Genomic DNA, 18,023 nt, shown 5'->3' on the forward strand with positions numbered 1-18,023 from the left:
CCCTATAACAGTACTCTGGATGTGTGGTCTGGAGCCCCCTATAACAGCAGTCTGGATGTGTAGTCTGGAGCCCCCTATAACAGCAGTCTGGATGTGTAGTCTGGAGCCCCCTATAACAGCAGTCTGGATGTGTAGTCTGGAGCCCCCTATAACAGCAGTCTGGATGTGTAGTCTGGAGCCCCCTATAACAGCAGTCTGGACGTGTAGTCTGGAGCCCCCCTATAACAGCAGTCTGGACGTGTAGTCTGGAGCCCCCTATAACAGCAGTCTGGATGTGTAGTCTGGAGCCCCCCTATAACAGCAGTCTGGACGTGTAGTCTGGAGCCCTCTATAACAGCAGTCTGGAGGTGTAGTCTGGAGCCCCCTATAAAAGCAGTCTGGATGTGTAGTCTGGAGCCCCCTATAACAGCAGTCTGGATGTGTAGTCTGGAGCCCCCTATAACAGCAGTCTGGATGTGTAGTCTGGAGCCCCCTATAACAGCAGTCTGGATGTGTAGTCTGGAGCCCCCTGTAACAGCAGTCTGGATGTGTAGTCTGGAGCCCCCTATAACAGCAGTCTGGATGTGTAGTCTGGAGCCCCCTATAACAGCAGTCTGGATGTGTAGTCTGGAGCCCCCTATAACAGCAGTCTGGATGTGTGGTCTGGAGCCCCCTGGAGCCCCCCTATAACAGCAGCCTGGATGTGCAGTCTGGAGCCCCCCCTAAAACAGCAGTCTGGACGTGTAGTCTGGAGCCCCCTATAACAGCAGTCTGGATGTGTGGTCTGGAGCCCCCTATAACAGCAGTCTGGATGTGTAGTCTGGAGCCCCCTATAACAGCAGTCTGGACGTGTAGTCTGGAGCCCCCTATAACAGCAGTCTGGATGTGTGGTCTGGAGCCCTCTATAACAGCAGTCTGGATGTGTAGTCTGGAGCCCCCTATAACAGCAGTCTGGATGTGTAGTCTGGAGCCCCCTATAACAGCAGTCTGGATGTGCAGTCTGGAGCCCCCCTAAAACAGCAGTCTGGACGTGTAGTCTGGAGCCCACTATAACAGCACTCTGGATGTGTGGTCTGGAGCCCCCTATAACAGCAGTCTGGATGTGTAGTCTGGAGCCCCCTAAAACAGCAGTCTGGACGTGTAGTCTGGAGCCCCCTATAACAGCAGTCTGGATGTGTGGTCTGGAGCCCCCTATAACAGCAGTCTGGATGTGTAGTCTGGAGCCCCCTATAACAGCAGTCTGGATGTGTGGTCTGGAGCCCCCTGGAGCCCCCCTATAACAGCAGCCTGGATGTGCAGTCTGGAGCCCCCCTAAAACAGCAGTCTGGACGTGTAGTCTGGAGCCCCCTATAACAGCAGTCTGGATGTGTGGTCTGGAGCCCCCTATAACAGCAGTCTGGATGTGTAGTCTGGAGCCCCCTATAACAGCAGTCTGGACGTGTAGTCTGGAGCCCCCTATAACAGCAGTCTGGATGTGTGGTCTGGAGCCCTCTATAACAGCAGTCTGGATGTGTAGTCTGGAGCCCCCTATAACAGCAGTCTGGATGTGTAGTCTGGAGCCCCCTATAACAGCAGTCTGGATGTGCAGTCTGGAGCCCCCCTAAAACAGCAGTCTGGACGTGTAGTCTGGAGCCCACTATAACAGCACTCTGGATGTGTGGTCTGGAGCCCCCTATAACAGCAGTCTGGATGTGTAGTCTGGAGCCCCCTAGAACAGCAGTCTGGACGTGTAGTCTGGAGCCCCCTATAACAGCAGTCTGGATGTGTGGTCTGGAGCCCCCTGGAGCCCCCTATAACAGCAGTCTGGATGTGCAGTCTGGAGCCCCCCTAAAACAGCAGTCTGGACGTGTAGTCTGGAGCCCCCTATAACAGCACTCTGGATGTGTGGTCTGGAGCCCCCTATAACAGCAGTCTGGATGTGTAGTCTGGAGCCCCCTATAACAGCAGTCTGGACGTGTAGTCTGGAGCCCCCTATAACAGCAGTCTAGATGTGTGGTCTGGAGCCCCCTATAACAGCAGTCTGGATGTGTAGTCTGGAGCCCCCTATAACAGCAGTCTGGATGTGTAGTCTGGAGCCCCCTATAACAGCAATCTGGATGTGCAGTCTGGAGCCCCCCTAAAACAGCAGTCTGGACGTGTAGTCTGGAGCCCACTATAACAGCACTCTGGATGTGTGGTCTGGAGCCCCCTATAACAGCAGTCTGGATGTGTAGTCTGGAGCCCCCTATAACAGCAGTCTGGACGTGTAGTCTGGAGCCCCCTATAACAGCAGTCTGGATGTGTGGTCTGGAGCCCCCTATAACAGCAGTCTGGATGTGTAGTCTGGAGCCCCCTATAACAGCAGTCTGGACGTGTAGTCTGGAGCCCCCTATAACAGCAGTCTGGATGTGTAGTCTGGAGCCCCCCTATAACAGCAGTCTGGATGTGTAGTCTGGAGCCCCCTATAACAGCAGTCTGGATGTGTAGTCTGGAGCCCCCTATAACAGCAGTCTGGATGTGTAGTCTGGAGCCCCCTATAACACCAGTCTGGATGTGTAGTCTGGAGCCCCCTATAACAGCAGTCTGGATGTGTGGTCTGGAGCCCCCTATAACAGCAGTCTGAATGTGTAGTCTGGAGCCCCCTATAACAGCAGTCTGGATGTGTAGTCTGGAGCCCCCTATAACAGCAGTCTGGATGTGTGGTCTGGAGCCCCCTATAACAGCAGTCTGAATGTGTAGTCTGGAGCCCCCTATAACAGCAGTCTGGACGTGTAGTCTGGAGCCCCCTATAACAGCAGTCTGAATGTGTTGTCTGGAGCCCCCTATAACAGCAGTCTGGATGTGTAGTCTGGAGCCCCCTATAACAGCAGTCTGGATGTGTAGTCTGGAGCCCCCTATAACACCAGTCTGGATGTGTAGTCTGGAGCCCCCTATAACAGCAGTCTGGATGTGTGGTCTGGAGCCCCCTATAACAGCAGTCTGAATGTGTAGTCTGGAGCCCCCTATAACAGCAGTCTGGATGTGTAGTCTGGAGCCCCCTATAACAGCAGTCTGGATGTGTGGTCTGGAGCCCCCTATAACAGCAGTCTGAATGTGTAGTCTGGAGCCCCCTATAACAGCAGTCTGGACGTGTAGTCTGGAGCCCCCTATAACAGCAGTCTGAATGTGTTGTCTGGAGCCCCATATAACAGCAGTCTGGGTGTGTAGTCTGGAGCCCCCTACAACAGCAGTCTGGATGTGTAGTCTGGAGCCCCCCTATAACAGCAGTCTGGATGTGTAGTCTGGAGCCCCCTATAACAGCAGTCTGGACGTGTAGTCTGGAGCCCCCTATAACAGCAGTCTGGACGTGTAGTCTGGAGCCCCCCTATAACAGCAGTCTGGACGTGTAGTCTGGAGCCCCCTATAACAGCAGTCTGGACGTGTAGTCTGGAGCCCCCCTATAACAGTAGTCTGGACGTGTAGTCTGGAGCCCCCTATAACAGCAGTCTGGATGTGTAGTCTGGAGCCCCCCAATAACAGCAGTCTGGATATGTAGTCTGGAGCCCCCTATAACAGCAGTCTGGATGTGTAGTCTGGAGCCCCCTATACCAGCAGTCTGGATGTGTAGTCTGGAGCCCCCTATAACAGCAGTCTGGATGTGTAGTCTGGAGCCCCCTATAACAGCAGTCTGGATGTGTGGTCTGGAGCCCCCTATAACAGCAGTCTGGATGTGTAGTCTGGAGCCCCCTATAACAGCAGTCTGGACGTGTAGTCTGGAGCCCCCTATAACAGCAGTCTGGACGTGTAGTCTGGAGTCCCCTATAACAGCAGTCTGAATGTGTTGTCTGGAGCCCCATATAACAGCAGTCTGGGTGTGTAGTCTGGAGCCCCCTACAACAGCAGTCTGGATGTGTAGTCTGGAGCCCCCCTATAACAGCAGTCTGGATGTGTAGTCTGGAGCCCCCTATAACAGCAGTCTGGATGTGTAGTCTGGAGCCCCCTATAACAGCAGTCTGGACGTGTAGTCTGGAGCCCCCCTATAACAGCAGTCTGGACGTGTAGTCTGGAGCCCCCTATAACAGCAGTCTGGACGTGTAGTCTGGAGCCCCCCTATAACAGTAGTCTGGACGTGTAGTCTGGAGCCCCCTATAACAGCAGTCTGGATGTGTAGTCTGGAGCCCCCCAATAACAGCAGTCTGGATATGTAGTCTGGAGCCCCCTATAACAGCAGTCTGGATGTGTAGTCTGGAGCCCCCTATACCAGCAGTCTGGATGTGTAGTCTGGAGCCCCCTATAACAGCAGTCTGGATGTGTAGTCTGGAGCCCCCTATAACAGCAGTCTGGACGTGTAGTCTGGAGCCCCCTATAACAGCAGTCTGAATGTGTTGTCTGGAGCCCCATATAACAGCAGTCTGGGTGTGTAGTCTGGAGCCCCCTACAACAGCAGTCTGGATGTGTAGTCTGGAGCCCCCCTATAACAGCAGTCTGGATGTGTAGTCTGGAGCCCCCTATAACAGCAGTCTGGATGTGTAGTCTGGAGCCCCCTATAACAGCAGTCTGGACGTGTAGTCTGGAGCCCCCCTATAACAGCAGTCTGGACGTGTAGTCTGGAGCCCCCCTATAACAGTAGTCTGGACGTGTAGTCTGGAGCCCCCTATAACAGCAGTCTGGATGTGTAGTCTGGAGCCCCCTATAACAGCAGTCTGGATGTGTAGTCTGGAGCCCCCCAATAACAGCAGTCTGGATATGTAGTCTGGAGCCCCCTATAACAGCAGTCTGGATGTGTAGTCTGGAGCCCCCTATACCAGCAGTCTGGATGTGTAGTCTGGAGCCCCCTATAACAGCAGTCTGGATGTGTAGTCTGGAGCCCCCTATAACAGCAGTCTGGATGTGTGGTCTGGAGCCCCCTATAACAGCAGTCTGGATGTGTAGTCTGGAGCCCCCTATAACAGCAGTCTGGACGTGTAGTCTGGAGCCCCCTATAACAGCAGTCTGGATGTGTAGTCTGGAGCCCCCTATAACAGCAGTCTGGATGTGTAGTCTGGAGCCCCCTATAACAGCAGTCTGGATGTGCAGTCTGGAGCCCCCCTAAAACAGCAGTCTGGACGTGCAGTCTGGAGCCCACTATAACAGCACTCTGGATGTGTGGTCTGGAGCCCCCTATAACAGCAGTCTGGATGTGTAGTCTGGAGCCCCCTATAACAGCAGTCTGGACGTGTAGTCTGGAGCCCCCTATAACAGCAGTCTGGATGTGTGGTCTGGAGCCCCCTGGAGCCCCCTATAACAGCAGTCTGGATGTGCAGTCTGGAGCCCCCCTAAAACAGCAGTCTGGACGTGTAGTCTGGAGCCCCTTATAACAGCACTCTGGATGTGTGGTCTGGAGCCCCCTATAACAGCAGTCTGGATGTGTAGTCTGGAGCCCCCTATAACAGCAGTCTGGATGTGTAGTCTGGAGCCCCCTATAACAGCAGTCTGGATGTGTAGTCTGGAGCCCCCTATAACAGCAATCTGGATGTGCAGTCTGGAGCCCCCCTAAAACAGCAGTCTGGACGTGTAGTCTGGAGCCCACTATAACAGCACTCTGGATGTGTGGTCTGGAGCCCCCTATAACAGCAGTCTGGATGTGTAGTCTGGAGCCCCCTATAACAGCAGTCTGGACGTGTAGTCTGGAGCCCCCTATAACAGCAGTCTGGATGTGTGGTCTGGAGCCCCCCTAAAACAGCAGTCTGGACGTGTAGTCTGGAGCCCACTATAACAGCACTCTGGATGTGTGGTCTGGAGCCCCCTATAACAGCAGTCTGGATGTGTAGTCTGGAGCCCCCTATAACAGCAGTCTGGACGTGTAGTCTGGAGCCCCCTATAACAGCAGTCTGGATGTGTGGTCTGGAGCCCCCTATAACAGCAGTCTGGATGTGTAGTCTGGAGCCCCCTATAACAGCAGTCTGGGCGTGTAGTCTGGAGCCCCCTATAACAGCAGTCTGGATGTGTAGTCTGGAGCCCCCCTATAACAGCAGTCTGGATGTGTAGTCTGGAGCCCCCTATAACAGCACTCTGGATGTGTAGTCTGGAGCCCCCTATAACAGCAGTCTGGATGTGTAGTCTGGAGCCCCCTATAACAGCAGTCTGGATGTGTAGTCTGGAGCCCCCTATAACAGCAGTCTGGATGTGCAGTCTGGAGCCCCCCTAAAACAGCAGTCTGGACGTGCAGTCTGGAGCCCACTATAACAGCACTCTGGATGTGTGGTCTGGAGCCCCCTATAACAGCAGTCTGGATGTGTAGTCTGGAGCCCCCTATAACAGCAGTCTGGACGTGTAGTCTGGAGCCCCCTATAACAGCAGTCTGGATGTGTGGTCTGGAGCCCCCTGGAGCCCCCTATAACAGCAGTCTGGATGTGCAGTCTGGAGCCCCCCTAAAACAGCAGTCTGGACGTGTAGTCTGGAGCCCCTTATAACAGCACTCTGGATGTGTGGTCTGGAGCCCCCTATAACAGCAGTCTGGATGTGCAGTCTGGAGCCCCCTATAACAGCAGTCTGGATGTGTAGTCTGGAGCCCCCTATAACAGCAGTCTGGATGTGTAGTCTGGAGCCCCCTATAACAGCAATCTGGATGTGCAGTCTGGAGCCCCCCTAAAACAGCAGTCTGGACGTGTAGTCTGGAGCCCACTATAACAGCACTCTGGATGTGTGGTCTGGAGCCCCCTATAACAGCAGTCTGGATGTGTAGTCTGGAGCCCCCTATAACAGCAGTCTGGACGTGTAGTCTGGAGCCCCCTATAACAGCAGTCTGGATGTGTGGTCTGGAGCCCCCCTAAAACAGCAGTCTGGACGTGTAGTCTGGAGCCCACTATAACAGCACTCTGGATGTGTGGTCTGGAGCCCCCTATAACAGCAGTCTGGATGTGTAGTCTGGAGCCCCCTATAACAGCAGTCTGGACGTGTAGTCTGGAGCCCCCTATAACAGCAGTCTGGATGTGTGGTCTGGAGCCCCCTATAACAGCAGTCTGGATGTGTAGTCTGGAGCCCCCTATAACAGCAGTCTGGGCGTGTAGTCTGGAGCCCCCTATAACAGCAGTCTGGATGTGTAGTCTGGAGCCCCCCTATAACAGCAGTCTGGATGTGTAGTCTGGAGCCCCCTATAACAGCACTCTGGATGTGTAGTCTGGAGCCCCCTATAACAGCAGTCTGGATGTGTAGTCTGGAGCCCCCTATAACACCAGTCTGGATGTGTAGTCTGGAGCCCCCTATAACAGCAGTCTGGATGTGTGGTCTGGAGCCCCCTATAACAGCAGTCTGAATGTGTAGTCTGGAGCCCCCTATAACAGCAGTCTGGATGTGTAGTCTGGAGCCCCCTATAACAGCAGTCTGGATGTGTGGTCTGGAGCCCCCTATAACAGCAGTCTGAATGTGTAGTCTGGAGCCCCCTATAACAGCAGTCTGGACGTGTAGTCTGGAGCCCCCTATAACAGCAGTCTGAATGTGTAGTCTGGAGCCCCATATAACAGCAGTCTGGGTGTGTAGTCTGGAGCCCCCTACAACAGCAGTCTGGATGTGTAGTCTGGAGCCCCCCTATAACAGCAGTCTGGATGTGTAGTCTGGAGCCCCCTATAACAGCAGTCTGGATGTGTAGTCTGGAGCCCCCTATAACAGCAGTCTGGATGTGTAGTCTGGAGCCCCCTATAACAGCAGTCTGGATGTGTAGTCTGGAGCCCCCTATAACAGCAGTCTGGATGTGTGGTCTGGAGCCCCCTATAACAGCAGTCTGGATGTGTAGTCTGGAGCCCCCTATAACAGCAGTCTGGACGTGTAGTCTGGAGCCCCCTATAACAGCAGTCTGGATGTGTAGTCTGGAGCCCCCTATAACAGCAGTCTGGATGTGTAGTCTGGAGCCCCCTATAACAGCAGTCTGGATGTGCAGTCTGGAGCCCCCCTAAAACAGCAGTCTGGACGTGCAGTCTGGAGCCCACTATAACAGCACTCTGGATGTGTGGTCTGGAGCCCCCTATAACAGCAGTCTGGATGTGTAGTCTGGAGCCCCCTATAACAGCAGTCTGGACGTGTAGTCTGGAGCCCCCTATAACAGCAGTCTGGATGTGTGGTCTGGAGCCCCCTGGAGCCCCCTATAACAGCAGTCTGGATGTGCAGTCTGGAGCCCCCCTAAAACAGCAGTCTGGACGTGTAGTCTGGAGCCCCTTATAACAGCACTCTGGATGTGTGGTCTGGAGCCCCCTATAACAGCAGTCTGGATGTGCAGTCTGGAGCCCCCTATAACAGCAGTCTGGATGTGTAGTCTGGAGCCCCCTATAACAGCAGTCTGGATGTGTAGTCTGGAGCCCCCTATAACAGCAATCTGGATGTGCAGTCTGGAGCCCCCCTAAAACAGCAGTCTGGACGTGTAGTCTGGAGCCCACTATAACAGCACTCTGGATGTGTGGTCTGGAGCCCCCTATAACAGCAGTCTGGATGTGTAGTCTGGAGCCCCCTATAACAGCAGTCTGGACGTGTAGTCTGGAGCCCCCTATAACAGCAGTCTGGATGTGTGGTCTGGAGCCCCCCTAAAACAGCAGTCTGGACGTGTAGTCTGGAGCCCACTATAACAGCACTCTGGATGTGTGGTCTGGAGCCCCCTATAACAGCAGTCTGGATGTGTAGTCTGGAGCCCCCTATAACAGCAGTCTGGACGTGTAGTCTGGAGCCCCCTATAACAGCAGTCTGGATGTGTGGTCTGGAGCCCCCTATAACAGCAGTCTGGATGTGTAGTCTGGAGCCCCCTATAACAGCAGTCTGGGCGTGTAGTCTGGAGCCCCCTATAACAGCAGTCTGGATGTGTAGTCTGGAGCCCCCCTATAACAGCAGTCTGGATGTGTAGTCTGGAGCCCCCTATAACAGCACTCTGGATGTGTAGTCTGGAGCCCCCTATAACAGCAGTCTGGATGTGTAGTCTGGAGCCCCCTATAACACCAGTCTGGATGTGTAGTCTGGAGCCCCCTATAACAGCAGTCTGGATGTGTGGTCTGGAGCCCCCTATAACAGCAGTCTGAATGTGTAGTCTGGAGCCCCCTATAACAGCAGTCTGGATGTGTAGTCTGGAGCCCCCTATAACAGCAGTCTGGATGTGTGGTCTGGAGCCCCCTATAACAGCAGTCTGAATGTGTAGTCTGGAGCCCCCTATAACAGCAGTCTGGACGTGTAGTCTGGAGCCCCCTATAACAGCAGTCTGAATGTGTAGTCTGGAGCCCCATATAACAGCAGTCTGGGTGTGTAGTCTGGAGCCCCCTACAACAGCAGTCTGGATGTGTAGTCTGGAGCCCCCCTATAACAGCAGTCTGGATGTGTAGTCTGGAGCCCCCTATAACAGCAGTCTGGGTGTGTAGCCTGGAGCCCCCCTATAACAGCAGTCTGGATGCTTAGTCTGGAGCCCCCTATAACAGCAGACTGGATGTGCAGTCTGGAGCCCCCTATAACAGCAGTCTGGGTGTGTAGTCTGGAGCCCCCTATAACAGTAGTCTAGATGTGTGGTCTGGAGCCCCCCTATAACAGCAGCCCAGAGCCCCCTATAACCTCCTTCCCCGCCGGGGTTTCCCGTACCTTGGCATGGTTATAGATATCCACGCAGTTCTCCGTGTTGATGCTTTTCGCACAGATGATCTCACAGTGACGCTGCAGAGCTTCCAGGTGAAAGAACTTGCTGGCAGAGAGCAGCTGCGAGAGAGGGAGAAAGAGCAGCAGCGGGTGGGCGAGGAATTCAGGGCAGGATAGGCAGAATCGCAGTGTGAATAAACTGATTTCATGCAATAGGACTGAGACCAAACGCGGTACATACGTCATCAACACCGAAGTAACAATCATTAGGACATTGACACGGCGATGGCGCCACGTCTGACTTATCAGCTGCGACTAAACGGTCTACTATCGAGGACTACCGACAATGCGCCTCTTACCTCCATGATCTCATTATTTTTAATGAGGAGTGATTCTGTGCCGCCACAGTACAGGTACTGCATGACCAGCTGCAGAGACAAAAACAGACACATTATAACAAAATCACTGCTTATTTTTAACAGACTGATCTGTAAAAGTCATGACTTAAAGGGATATTCCCATCTCCAAGATCCAATTCCAATGTACAATAGGTGTAATAATAATAATATTAGCAAATACCTCCAATTAGAAACTTAGTATAGTTCTTCTGATTAGCTATGTCATTTACCCCATGTGCATGGCACTGCAGTAGCATAGGTATTAATGGGGACAACCACTGATATAATAACAGTTAGTTGGACTCCTAAAACTACTGCAATGCCCTGCGCATGTGGTAAGTGACGTAGCTTATCAGAAGAACTATACTACTTTTCTAATTGGAGGTACTTGCTAATATTACTATTATTACTACACCTAATACATACTGGGATAGGATTTTGGACATGAGAATACCCCTTTAACATTAAAAAAAGTATGAAAACAGCGCCACCCAGGTCCACAGGCCATATCTGGTATTGCAGCTTAGCCTCATTCATTTAAATGGGTGAGAGTTGCAATACCAGGCATGCCCTGTGGACAGGAGTGGCGCCGTTTTGAGGAGCTGCTGTCAATGTTGGGGATACGCCTACTGTACATGGGGAATAGTAACCCCTGCTCACTTTCGTCAGACATTTCCTGGAAGAGTAACAGAGGAACAATGGGGGGGATGATATACTGGAGTCTGGGTCTGGCTATCAAAATGTATTCTGCAGGGATGGCTGTATTAATCCCGGACTTCAGTGGGGATTTTGCATAATACATAATTGATGCCGGCTGCTCAGACTATGCGGTATTATTAATAGGACGTGCATGATTCATAAACCATTGTAACCTGATATGTCAAATTATATTAAAGTAAATCTTACATTAAAACGTCAAAATGTTCTTTACAATAAAACGCAGCCAAATATAGAGGAATCCAGTGTACGGCAGTCAGTGTGCTCACATCGTCAGTGATCCGGACCCCTGGGCGGTAAAGCTCACAGGCTTCTTTCCAATCACTTTGACTGTAATAATCCCTGTTTGAAGTGTGGTAAGTGACTAAGAGGCTGTGGACCCTCGAGTGCTACCCTAACGCTAGAATTATCAGGACACCACTGCTAAATTTATTCCTTAAAGGGTTATTCTCATCTTCATAGATGAATATTCTATCAGATAGTGCTTGTAAAAACAAGCACTTTTGCAATTTACTGCTAATTAAAATTTGCAGCCGTTCTTGAGATATTCACAATTTTCTGTTGTTTACAGCGCGTTGCCTAGGAGACCGACCATTGCTGTTGCCAGGTTTGTAAAGTTATTCCTTAAAGGGTTATTTTTCACCTTCCTAGATGGATATTGCGTCGGACAGTGCTCATAAAAACAAGCACTTTTGCAATTCACTGCTAATTAAAATTTGCAGCCATTCTTTAGATATTCAAACTTTTCTTTTGTTCACAGCTCGTTGCCTAGGAGTCCAACCATCGCTGTTTTTTTAGTTTGTAAGCAGTGGCTGGGATTAGAAGGTAACAGTGATCCTGGCCAGCTTCCAAACTGTGCTAACAATCTTAACTGAAAAGAGTTTGAAAGTGCTATGCAAGTTCTACTGTCTAGCAGCGGTGGTCGGTCTCCAAAGTAACGAGTTATAAACAAAAGGAAAATGTTAATATCTCAAGAACGGTTGAAAATTTTAACGAGATGTAAACTGCAAAATGGCTTGTATTCACAAGCACTATCCGACAATACCCATTAATGAAGATGGCAAAAAACACCCTTTAAATTTTTGTAACCCTTTAAAATTTACATTTGTATGGATATTACTAATTTCTCACATTTTGAATTGTCATGTTTGGCGAGACACGTTTACAGACAGTGGTCCAAGAGTGAAGGGGGCCACTGAATTTCTAGAGCTTTCATCATTATAAAATTCTGGTTGCCTGAAGCCACCACTAGAGGGAGCTCAGGGTACACAGTTACATACCCCCTCTAAAATCCTATGCAGTGAGCTCCATCTAGTGGTGGTTTATTATAAGGATTTAATAAATAAAGCACACAAGTGTCCATTCTGTAATTTTTTGCCCGCACACATTATTTCTCGCATGCTCACATACCTGAAAGATGTGATACTTCACATAGTTGATTTCGATGCAGCTGTTTTCTGCCGTCGACTTGTTTGTGAGAAGAGCTTTAAACCTTGAAAAAAAAAAAAGAATTTAAATAATTCATAAAGCAAGAAATTATACCAAAATACTCAAGAAATGTAACATTGGCTGCAATTTTATTGCATCTGATTGGTCGGTTATTGCTCCAGGGTGTTACAATATGTTTTATGCTCTAGTCACATCCCAAGCTGCATTCAAAATCTTTCCGGCTTCCTTTTAGCGCTGGCCCTTTTTACATCTCTCCTTTTTTTTTACCTTGGGGATGCTGTGAATAGCAGCACTTTGTGTGCGTAGAAGGGTCTTCCTTCCACAATAAAGGTGACATCCGACATTTCTTTGTTATTAAGGAAGTGAGGATCTACAAAGAAACGAAAGAACAAGAAAATGATTATTTGTGGCATGGGGGATCTTCTAATTAAAATGTCCTGAATTAATCAAAAGATTGGATTTTTTTTCTTCCAGAAATGGCGCCACTCTTGTCTGTTGGCCGTACCTGGTATTGCAGCTCAGACTCGCTGGATTGGGAATACACTGCAATACCAGACCCAGCCCATGGACAAGAGTGGCGCTGTTTCTAAAGGTTTTGCTCCAAAGCAATGAAGACCCTTTGAAGAGCTGCTTGATGTCATCCCAGTTTAACCCACCTGTGACACAAAGTCCTGTTGTTTCCCCGTATAAATTTTCATCTTTTACGACTGTGGGGTCCTCAAATTTTCACTACTTATTGAGGTGGGGGATGAAACAATCTGCAATTGTCCTCCTCTCTTCCAGGGTTCCACATGAGACACGTGGGCTCATTTATGGTGCCTACACTCCTGACGGTATCACAAGCATGGTCAAGAACAAAAAGTATTGAAATCTGTCCCTTAGGCAAGATGGCGTACCCCCCAAGATTGGGTGAGGCAATGAAAAATCCCAACAGTCCGAAAGAAAAATAAAGGGGTTGTCCCACCTATCCAAAACTGGATAATAAACGAATGATCATGGGGGGTGTAGGTGCTGAGAACAGAGGGCCTATGTGTGAACGGAGTGGTCATGACCATGACATGGTCATGACCACTCCAATCATAAATGGATAACGACCAAATGTGGCCATTCGGCAAGAATGAGAGAGAAGGACTCAAGAGGTAGTAAAAAGCCACCATATATAGGGGTATACAACTTTCTGGTCCTCCAAACTGACCCTATAGCGAAAAATGTACCCGACACCGCCATGCTTTTTGAGTTGACATCACAAACTTTGGGTCATCACCAAAGCCAAAGAAGAACTTGTCTTTTTCTTCCTCTCCTTTTGCGGCTTTCATCCATAAATTGTACCGCCACTCACCTGAAGTGAGGTGAATCAATACCGGATCAATAATCCTCACTTCTACAGAGCAATTCCTAAGAATAGTGGTGGTAGATCAAAGTCTCTGTATTCGTCTGGATGGACAAGACTTATATATGGAAGTTCTTCCTATATTCGGCAGATCTTTCTGATTAGTAAATACAGCCCTCCAACATCAATTAAATTCCGCCTGTCATTGTAAGAATCTTTGAAAAAGCCGCCTATCAATATAAATGAGATCTGCATTATGGAGCAAATGTTCCAGCCGGGCGTAGCAGGCATAATGTAAAAGTACGGAGACGTATTACACATGGTGTAGACTACAAATGAGCTACAAGAGCCCGGTTGGTTCATCGGTTTATCTGCATTTCTTTCATTTTTTTTTTATTGTTAGTGTAACCAGTACACGAGATATGCAAATAGAACTAGAACTGTAGCGCTACCTATTGGGGTAGCCATCCTAAAAGTCAATATCAACCCTTTATTGAGCTTTACAGCAGGATAAAAAGGCTAACCAGCCTCTCCATTTTTTGACACGTGTTTTGGGGGTTTTGCCACTCATCAGGGCAAAGCCGGAGATCGTATTTGGCAGTTTGAGAGGACTCTGACAAGGGATTTAAGTGGGGAACGTTTTTCCTTGTGGAGAGTTAACAGCTTTATAGGAAAAGGACTAGAGAAACGTTATACCCTATGTCAGAGGCCTTTCACCTAGCCAAATCAGATCTCCTGTTTTGTACTGATGAGGGGTAAACACTCTGAAACACGTCAGTAAATGAATAATCTGGTTTGTTTGTTTGTTTTTATCCTGTCTAAGTCATGTGGCAAAGCTTGTTAAATGTTCAATATAGACTTTTAGGACTGCAAATTACCGTAAATTCTCAAAGGAGTATTGCATGGCCTTTAAGTCTCCTTACACCAGATTGGTGCCATCCACAAGGAGAAACATTCCGCCATATGCCCAAGGCACAAGAAACATGGCTAAGTTATAAGTTGGTGAACACTTACCCAGCCGGGACGTCTGCTTGCGCTTTATCTCTGTCAGCTTGGGGATGGGGTAAGGGCCGTAGCACTGGCTGAAGATGACGGCCAACTGCTGGCTGATGACCTCGTTCTGTAACGAAGAGGAGACCACATCTATTACACAAAACATTATTCATTTTGACCTGCATTTTATGGAGATATATCAGAAGATTGAATTGTCAGGAGGTCGTAAACTGAGATTCCCCTTGGATTTTAGCCCCAGCTTATGTTGATTGTGACGTGATTGGATCAGTTAAATAACCTCTAGTAAAGTTTTCTGAAAAAGTTCTCTGTGGAGACACGCCGTTTAAGATATTTAATCCCGATGACTTAATTTTTGTGATTTTGTATTTTAAACATGAAATTGTACCTTAAATTGTTTGCCTCGGTTAAGTTGACCTTCTTCTTGTCCCGTAATCTTACACTACGAAGGCCAAGTTGAAAGTCAACCAGTGGGTTCTTCCTGCCAACTTTATGCCAAGAACGATTCCTGACTTGTAGGTGAGGTACAGCATGATTTGAAGGAAGCAGGTGAGAAGAACCACCATCGTGGTCTCCAATATTCAGTAGGAATTCGAAGGGAGCAGGTGAGAAGAACCACCATCGTGGTCTCCAATATTCAGTAGGAATTCGAAGGGAGCAGGTGAGAAGAACCACCATCGTGGTCTCCAATATTCAGTAGGAATTCGAAGGGAGCAGGTGAGAAGAACCACCATCGTGGTCTCCAATATTCAGTAGGAATTCGAAGGGAGCAGGTGAGAAGAACCACCATCGTGGTCTCCAATATTCAGTAGGAATTCGAAGGGAGCAGGTGAGAAGAACCACCATCGTGGTCTCCAATATTCAGTAGGAATTCGAAGGGAGCAGGTGAGAAGAACCACCATCGAGGTCAATAAATATTCAGTAGGAACTCAGAACCAGAAGATAGTTGTCAGCTCATTCGACCAACATCTATTTCTTCCAATCCACCCATTCACTTACAAAGGGGGACAACCCAATATCAGACTGCACTAGTGGCTTATGTATCTAAACAGCAAAGGATCAGGCGTAATGAGATCCAACATGCCCAATGCTTCTTCCTCTTGATATCTGAGAGTTGGTGGGAAGTCAGGACACCTTCTCACGCATTAGAAGGTCAGCCATTCCTGCCTAAATCAATCTAAGGTAATGGTGACTTGATAGGTAGAATTCACATAATTAAAACACATAATGTCCAAGTTGTGGGTTGAATATTTCCTATCTAAGACGACCATTATCCACTAGTCATGGCAAAGATGACACAAATTATTTATTTTGGAAATGTAAGACTTGAGACATTGTTCAACTCCCTTGTCCATGTGGTTCTTTAGCCCAGACACGGTCTTTGGTTGAGTTCCGAGGGTTGGGTTGGTCCATGTGATGGCCCATGGCTTGCACTTTGGCTACATATAACAAGGCACAGGATGATCATCAGTAGACAACCTGAAGCAGCCAGTGGAGTAGATCCCTTTTTATTAATAATTTCATTTTTAAAATATCCTACAGCATAGCCGCCAACAGTCCCAAATTTTCCAGGACTGTTCTTATTTTTCAGATTCAGTCCCATAAACCCTAACCAAAAGTGAGCATTTCCAGGTAGGTTGTGGTTTTCCCCACTTACCAATACAAGTGTTTGTAAGTATTATATACTAGTATTATATACTAGTGACAAATGTACAAATACACTTGCCCTATGTGGATAGAGCATTGCCCTCCAGGATGATTTCCTCTGTTTGATCTACTTCATTGTTTTCTCTGCTTACTATGCCCTTATTATCACTGCCTCTAGTGGACCTGTTGAATCACTGCCTCTAGTTGGCCTCCAGTATCACTGCGTCTAGTGAGCCTTCAGTATCACACTGCCTCTGGTGGGCTCTCAGTATCACTGCCTCTAGTTGGCCTTCAGTATCACTGCCTCTGGTGGGCTCTCAGTATCACTGCCTCTATTGCTCCTTCTGTATCATTGCCTCTGGTGTGCCTTCCATACCACTGCCTCTGGTGGGCCTTCAGTATCACTGCCTCAGGTGGGCCTTCACAATCACTGCCTCAGGTGGGCCTTCCATACCACTGCCTCTGGTGGGCCTTCAGTATTACTGTCTAAGGTGGGCTTTCATTATCACTGCTTCAGGTGGGCCTTCGTTATCACTGCCTCAGGTGGGCCTTCGTTATCACTGCCTCAGGTGGGCCTTCGTTATCACTGACTCAGGTGAGCCTCCGTTATCACTGCCTCTGGTGGGCCTTTGTTATCACTGCCTCTGGTGGGCCTTCCATACCACTGCCCCTGTTGGTTCTTCAGTATCCTTTCCTCTGGTGGTCCTTTATTCTCCTTTTCTTTGGAGGTCCTTTAGTATCCTTTCCAGTGATGGACATTTAGTATCCTTTCCTTAGGTGGACCTTTAGTATGCTTTACTCTGGTGGACCTTTAGTATCCTTTATTCTGGTGGACCTTCAGTAATATTTCTTCTGGTAGGCCTTTATTTTGACCTCAGTAACATTTCTTCTGGTAGGTCTTTATTATCCTTTTCTCTGATAGTAATTTAGTATCCTTTCCTCTGGTGCTTATTTAGTATCCTTTCCTCTCTTGAGTCTTTAGTATCCTTTCCTCTCTTGAGTCTTTAGTATCCTTTCCTCTCGTGTGGTCTTTAGTATCCTTTCTTCTTGTGGGTCTTTAGCATCCTTTCCTCTTGTGAGTATTTAGTATCCTTTCAGCTCTTGGGTCTTTAGTATCCTTTCCTCTCTTGAGTCTTTAGTATCCTTTCCTCTCTTGGGTCTTTAGTATGCTTTCCTCTCTTGAGTCTTTAGGATCCTTTCCTCTCTTGGGTCTTTAGTATCCTTTCCTCTCTTGAGTCTTTAGTATCCTTTCATCTCTTGGGTCTTTAGTATCCTTTCCTCTCTTGAGTCTTTAGTATCCTTTCCTCTCTTGAGTCTTTAGTATCCTTTCCTCTCTTGGGTCTTTAGTATGCTTTCCTCTCTTGAGTCTTTAGTATCCTTTCATCTCTTGGGTCTTTAGTATCCTTTCCTCTCTTGGGTCTTTAGTATCCTTTCCTCTCTTGAGTCTTTAGTATCCTTTCATCTCTTGGGTCTTTAGTATCCTTTCCTCTCTTGAGTTTTTAGTATCCTGTCCTCTCTTGAGTTTTTAGTATCCTTTCCTCTCTTGGGTCTTTAGTATCCTTTCCTCTCGTAGGTCTTTAGTATCCTTTCCTCTCTTGGGTCTTTAGTATCCTTTCCTCTCGTAGGTCTTTAGTATCCTTTCCTCTCTTGGGTCTTTAGCATCCTTTCCTCTCGTGGGTCTTTAGTATCCTTTCCTCTCTTGGGTCTTTAGCATCCTTTCCTCTCGTAGGTCTTTAGTATCCTTTCCTCTCTTGGGTCTTTAGCATCCTTTCCTCTCTTGGGTCTTTAGTATCCTTTCCTCTCGTAGGTCTTTAGTATCCTTTCCTCTCTTGGGTCTTTAGTATCCTTTCCTCTCGTTGGTCTTTAGCATCCTTTCCTCTCTTGGGTCTTTAGTATCCTTTCATCTCTTGGGTCTTTAGTATCCTTTCCTCTCTTGAGTCTTTAGTATCCTTTCC

General features: G+C 48.6%; 1 protein-coding gene across 2 annotated transcripts in view; it reads right to left on the reverse strand.

The window, feature by feature from the left end:
• ABTB3 (ankyrin repeat and BTB domain containing 3) overlaps nt 1-18,023 on the reverse strand; it is a 197,622-nt gene that overhangs the window by 6,207 nt on the left and 173,392 nt on the right. For both annotated transcript variants that reach the window (XM_073567817.1, XM_073567816.1), the window contains 5 exons: nt 14,425-14,530; nt 12,348-12,450; nt 12,042-12,123; nt 9,876-9,944; nt 9,523-9,636 (listed from right to left, as the gene is read on the reverse strand). In XM_073567817.1, the coding sequence (XP_073423918.1) occupies nt 9,523-9,636; nt 9,876-9,944; nt 12,042-12,123; nt 12,348-12,450; nt 14,425-14,530 (474 nt within the window). The remainder of the gene's footprint in view (nt 1-9,522; nt 9,637-9,875; nt 9,945-12,041; nt 12,124-12,347; nt 12,451-14,424; nt 14,531-18,023) is intronic.

The sequence above is a fragment of the Dendrobates tinctorius genome, unplaced genomic scaffold (assembly GCF_039654945.1).
Source record: "Dendrobates tinctorius isolate UK_male_01 unplaced genomic scaffold, ASM3965494v1 ptg000020l, whole genome shotgun sequence".
NCBI classification, from domain to species: Eukaryota; Metazoa; Chordata; class Amphibia; order Anura; family Dendrobatidae; genus Dendrobates; species Dendrobates tinctorius.